The 6,000-nt window shown below is 60.4% G+C and overlaps 1 protein-coding gene across 3 annotated transcripts in view; it reads right to left on the bottom strand.

Moving 5' to 3' along the window:
• Window positions 1-674: 674 nt before the first annotated feature.
• The window catches only part of PXDN (peroxidasin), a 66,609-nt gene continuing 61,283 nt past the window's right edge, over window positions 675-6,000 (bottom strand). For all 3 annotated transcript variants that reach the window (XM_079940352.1, XM_079940354.1, XM_079940353.1), the window contains 3 exons: window positions 5,799-5,931; window positions 3,929-4,039; window positions 675-3,380 (listed from right to left, as the gene is read on the bottom strand). In XM_079940352.1, the coding sequence (XP_079796478.1) occupies window positions 3,261-3,380; window positions 3,929-4,039; window positions 5,799-5,931 (364 nt within the window). In that variant the 3' untranslated portion in view covers window positions 675-3,260. The remainder of the gene's footprint in view (window positions 3,381-3,928; window positions 4,040-5,798; window positions 5,932-6,000) is intronic.

The following is a 6,000-nucleotide window of genomic DNA, read 5'->3' as shown; positions in this document are numbered from 1 at the left end:
CAACTTTACATCGTCCACTTCGTTTCAATTGAAATGGCACAGGGTGCTGGGCGCTGTGTTGACCTGGGTCAACCTCTGACCAGGAAAGCGCCTCATTTAATTTGTCTTTTGTTGACCGAGGGGTGGAGAGCAGGTGAGCTGCAGGTGGGCCAGGTGAGATGAACCTCTGCACCTCGGGCCCCAGCCTCTGGCAGAGGCGGCCTCCAGCCGAGTGGGATGGACTGTGGACCCTGGGTCCCCTGGGGAGGGGGTCGGGGCACCGTGCCTGCTGAGAATCTGGCCGAAGGGGGACTGCTCTCTCCCACCCCCCACCTCAGACTGATGGTCCTTCCATGGGCCAGGGGGCCACCATCCATCCCAGGTGCGGTCAGCACGCCAGGTGTGGCCGGCACACAGCACAGGTGCTGGTCTTGGGGGAGGGAGAGGAAGTCCAGGCAGGCCTGTTTCCGGGTCCACAGCCTGGCCTCCACATCGTCCAGTCTTTCTATCAACCTGCGGCCCACACGCCCTTCTGCAGCCACTCTACCTGGGTACCTGCTTCCCGAGCTCCAGCTCATGGGGTCCTCAAGCACCCAACACTACGTGGAGAAGCTTATTCACGTTACACAAAAACGTACGTAACACGACATCCGTCACTCGAAGAAAAGACAGCTGCTCGAGTCGTTTCGCGCAATCCCTCACCTTCCCGTGACCAGGGCGAGCTCCCCAGGACAGCATCAGAGGACAGGCTCAGTATTGCCTGCAGTGAGGCAGGGTCGTGAAAGTTCAAGTGTCTCATCACAAAGTTTGAACTGATTTGGCAAATTCAAAAACTTCAGTACTGAATTTTTCCCTTTCAAGTTTCTTCTTGTGATAACTCCGTAACGAGCCACGATTTTTCCAGCTCCTGCAAAGACACCCTCACATCCCTCCAGGTCCCTCAGGACGGCACCCTCTCTCCTGCCTGGACCCAGGGCACCAGGGGCTGGAAAGCTGTCACACGGTCACATGTTTCTGGCCACAGAGCCAGAAACCTCGGGGGTGGGGTAGGGGCTGGAGGTTTCTCCTGGGAGCTCACCCCCAACCTGCCCGAAATTCACAACACGGAGGTCAGCTCTGTCCACAGGACAGCATCCCAGCCACGGGGGAGGACAGCCTCCATTTAACTAATCCCCTTGTTTTTCTTCCTTTTTCACTTTTTTCTATGAATGGTGGTCCATGCAGAGACCCTGGGCTCCCCCGGGGACCCACCTCTGGGATCGGCTCATGAAAAGAAGAACACCCATTCTCCGTTTGAAAATGTGGCCCATTTATTGGAACTGAAAGGCATCGTTACATAGTGCAAACGGCTCTTTGGTGACGGACTGATTACAATGAACAGAAGAAAGGCACTTGCTCCTGGCAAAGGGTTAGAAAAGTCAGGGAATATGTACACGCAGCTCCCCACGGGGCTGGAGGCGTGTCCAGGCCCCTCCCACCACCTCATCAAATGGCCGATTCTGCAGACGTTCCAACTGCAACCGCAACCGCAGAACTTCTCTGTGAATCACAGTCAGCCTCCCGTCGGGCTAGACAACGCCGTGCTAGGCTGCCTGTCTAAACCCACCCTCTGCGTGAAACCACAGATAACCCCCCCGGGCACCTTCAGACACCAAAACACTCCAGAAGGCGGGATTTTATACCTGAGCAACTTACACAGCCATCAACTTTCAGACAAAGTTATCCATTTTCTGCTTAGAGAGACTGGTTCCAAGATTTGGTTATTTATTCAGTGTGAGTTATTAGTTCAGAAGAAGTCCCGTGCCTGTGAAACACTGGAGTTTTTACTGATCACTTAGTGATGTGTGAGGACAGACTTCAAGCCGACCGTGTGTAAGCTGCTGTCGAGTCCTCGGGCTGGAATGTTAGCAGGGCAGGCACTGGGGTCTCCTGTGGCCGGGAAGGCGGCCTGTGCTGGGCCGAAACCAGGCTTTCAAACTGCCCACTACCTGCTGGATGCTGGCGGGAGCCCTGCCTCCCCTCCCCCACCCCGTGATGAGCTCCACACGGGCCACAGGCTTTGGCCCCTCGGACCGAGACGGCCGGGGTCCTCGAGGGTCTCCTGTGGGAAGGGCAGGTGGGCGCTGTATCCGCGCCCAGCACAGGACCCGGTTCGCTGTGGACACTCAGGTCTGCGGAACTGAGCAGGACGTCCAGGGACATGTTTCTCAGAACACAGACCACTTTGTATTTGGAACAAGACGGGAGGTTTTTGGTCAGTTAAAAAGACGGAGACCATGAGGTATGGAAGTTGCTTTTCACTGAATCCTACGAGAACTTGTGCAGAGTGGAAATGGTTTTTCTGATGCATCTAAAACTAAGGCACGGGCGAAATTTCATCAAACATCACACGCTGTGAAAACGGAAACGAGGTACAGGGATTGGTCGTTTTTCTTCAATGCACTCACACAACCTGAAGTTAGAAAGGTCCCAACATTCGAACTCCTCCCGTTGGAAGAAGAATCTAGAGCACTGTGGCCCTCCCGTGGGCTCTGGTGGGACAGAGCACGCGCTGGCCACGGCTAACGCTGGCCGCGCAGGTCAGTAGGTACCGTGGCGTGGAGCGGAGGGTTTTCACATCTGGTCCACACCAGCCAGCGTGCGTGCAAGTTACAGGTGAACGCAGACCTGTTCTAAACGCGGCTGAAAAACCTTCCAATCCCGGGCGAAGGAGTCGGGAGCCGCAGGATGGGCTGCTGCTCCAGGCGGCGGGGTCGTCCGCCCTGTGGGTCCAGGTGATGCCCTGGGAGCTGCCAAGGGCCGGGGCTGGGGGGATGTGCTCACTGCCCAGACCAGTCACCCAACACGCTCCGCAGACACTGCTCCGTGTGCCAGAGACTGAGTTTCTTTCCAATCCCGTGTCCCTCCTCTGGCGGCTCCACTCTGCAAGCTCCTGGTACCAGAACCAGGCGGGACTAACTTTCAGTTGAGAAGAAACGGTGACATTAGGTGAAATCAAGTTAGGAGCCTCAATGATTTAATCGTGCAATTTAATAGTAGCACCAATTTTTCATTTAGAAAAAATTAAATAAAAACCTGAGAAGTCTAACATGAAGTTAGGACACGTGTCTGCTCCGTGGTCTGTTGGCGAGCACTCCGGCCTGAGCCCCCTGGGCGAGTTCCGACACGGCTCCGTGCCGTGGCCCCGAGACGTCCCGGCCTCGCTGTGCCCTGTCCCCTGCACTGCCCGCTCCGGCCTCGCTCTCCAGGGGACGAGGGGGAAGCTCAGGGCTCAGAGGCACTCAGGGCTTCTTCCCCATGGAGTCTCCCGGGCAGACAGGACAGCAGGCCCCGCCGACCCTCACGGGTGCTGGACAATCGGCCGGCTGGCAAGTCTCCACGAAGCAGGTGACCTGCCCGTCCTGGAGGAGAGACGGCGCCCGAGCCCGTAAGTCCTGGGGACCCGGCCCCTGTATCTCACCCCACCCCCAGCTCTGACCTCCCACTGGGGACCCCGGGATCACGTCCCTGGGTGTCAACCAGGAAGAGGTCCGGCTAGAGAGGAGCTGGGAGGACAGGGCTCTGCCCAAACCTGATAACCACCAGGGACACCGGACGGACCCCTGCTCCTCCAGGGCCAGGGGACGAAGTCCCCTCCCCATGTGCACCGACCCGCCGCCGCCCTCCCGTCCTGGCTCCCAGCCCCGCCCCAAAACTCCCGCCCAGCCTGGGCAGCGGCCAGGCCCCTCTCCCCTGCGGCCACCACTGCCCCCTCGGTCCACTTGCTCCAGGACCGAGAACAGTGTGGACAGCCCCGCGCTGACCAGGGGCAGTGATGTCCGTGTCGACCTTCAGCAACGGCTCTGGGGGAAGAGCCCTGAGTTCTCAAGGGACGTGGGAGGGGACCCCACAGCTGAGCTCCCTGACGGCCCTGCTGCCTGCCCGGGTCCCCCGCGGCACCCACACTCACGCGGCATTCACAGACGGTGCAGGGATCCCGTTTCCATGTGGTGCCGTCCGCGCGCGAGCTGCCGTCTGCATCCACGCACTCGGTGCTGAGCCGAGACTCGAGTTTCTTTATCTGCGGCAAAGCAGAAGCGCTGGTCACCGGGACGCAGCGGGCAGCTTGGGTACCGCGCACCTGCTCCCTCACTTGAAACGATGCCTCACGACGAACGGGGACCGAGGTGAATGTCTAAAGCACTTTCCTGGAACCTCAGATTTACTCGTTAGGCAGCTGGTAGCTGTTTGTCCAAAAGCTCCATGACAACAGCCTGACCTCCGCCGTGTCTGAGGCCAGAAGTGCGGGGACTGTAAGGACGGTGAGTAGTCGGTAAAGAAGAGAAGAGAAACCTTAGAAAGAAGCAGAGAGAATGCCGACACAGGACTGGGTGACGAGAGCATTCTGCACCAGCTTCTCAAAGGAGCTCTGGGCTGTGACCGGCTGCTGACCCCGACGCACACCGGCCCCAGCTTGGGGCCACCCTCTTGCTGGGAGGGAGGCGCTGACGGGGTGGCGGGGGCTGGAAACGCTGGGGCCTCTGCACCGTGGAGGGTCCGGCAGCCCCGGCCCATTTCCCTCTGGGATACGTGAGAAGAAAGCAAACTTCCACCTCGTTTATTTAGCCCACCATCGTTCGGGTTTTCCGAGTCTCAGCTGACTCATGAACGAGGTGTGGGACGGGCACCGCCGGGCGTGGGGTGGCCAGCCTCTCACCGCCCCGTCCTGCATCCCCGTCTGGTCAGCCTGACCCATGTGTGCAGAGCGACCGGGCCTCTCTGCCGCTCCCTGTGGACTCTCAGGGATCAGGGGTCAGCCGTCTGGCCCTGGACTCTCATCCGAGGGTGCAGCCCCACCCTGGGCACGCTGTGCGGCTAGCTCAGGGTCTGCTTGGGTTTTCTGTCTCCAGCTCCAGGCAAAGGGCTTCTTGTCCGGGCCCTGAACCCAGCGGGAGGCCAGCTGGGGCAGGCCAGTCCTCCCCCTGCCCAGCCCCCAACCGTGGCGAGTCTGTCAGCACCTGAGGCTGTCAACTCTGTCCCCAGACCCCTAGGCGGGAGGAGAAGCTACAGGGCAAGCACAGAGCAGACGCAGGGCAGCCGGTGCACTTCTCCCCGGAAGATACAAACGTCTTCCAAGCCCGCGGACTGAGACCCTCAAAAGCAGGACGTGGCCTGCACCACAGATCCCCCACTCGCAGGCCTGTCTCTGGAATGTTCCACAGCATCAGAAGCCCTTCTCACTGGGACCCTCTGCATGCATCCCATTAACCTGAGATCTCACTCTTCACTCCCACTTAGGTGACATCACGCTGAGACCCCCGCGCAGACACGGCAGGGGCGGGGTGCGGAGGTCTGCAAACCCTGCAGACCCCCAGGGAAGAGCCCCGGAGTACAGATGTGCCGGTGCCCTTCCAGCGCCCAAGGGGACCCGACCTCCACCAAAACCTCCTGATCCCCCCGGGAGCAGAGGCTTAACAGTCATCCCTGAAGAGGAGGCTTTGGGCAGGACTTGAGGTTTGAATTCTGCGTGGCCCTGACCCGGAGCCCCTCACAGCCAGCGTTCGGAGGGAACCCGCGCCCCTCACCCAACGCGCCAGTGGGCAGCCCACGGCCGAGGGTCCCCGGTCCCAGGAGGTCCAAGGGCAGCTCAATGCGGCCCAGCTGGAGCCAAGCCAGAAAGAAGGGCAGAGACAAAAGTGACCTCCCTGGAGGCTCCCGGGCCGAGGACCAGGGGTATGTGGGCAGCACCTTCCCTTCACCGTCACGGGAGAAACGCACACTGGGCCCAAGGGTGGAGAGGGGCCGGGCAGGCCGGGGAGGTGAGGATGGGGGCGCCCAACCTGCTTCCTGAGGTCCCTGATGGTCTTCTGCATCTCCAGGACAAACTCCCGGAAGTCGCTGGTCCCTGCTACTGGTGGGCGCTCAAAGGCGGTGGCCGAGGCGTTACTGGGCCTCGTCCCGGGCATCCCGGCGCTGCTTGGGAGAAGCAAGGGAGACTCAGGACACAGCCAAGGGTGTGCGGCTCCCAGGCCCGAGGGCGGG

The sequence above is a fragment of the Stenella coeruleoalba genome (assembly GCF_951394435.1).
Source record: "Stenella coeruleoalba genome assembly, chromosome: 13".
In the NCBI taxonomy this organism is placed as follows: domain Eukaryota; kingdom Metazoa; phylum Chordata; class Mammalia; order Artiodactyla; family Delphinidae; genus Stenella; species Stenella coeruleoalba.
This window is presented reverse-complemented; position numbering and strand designations above follow the sequence as displayed.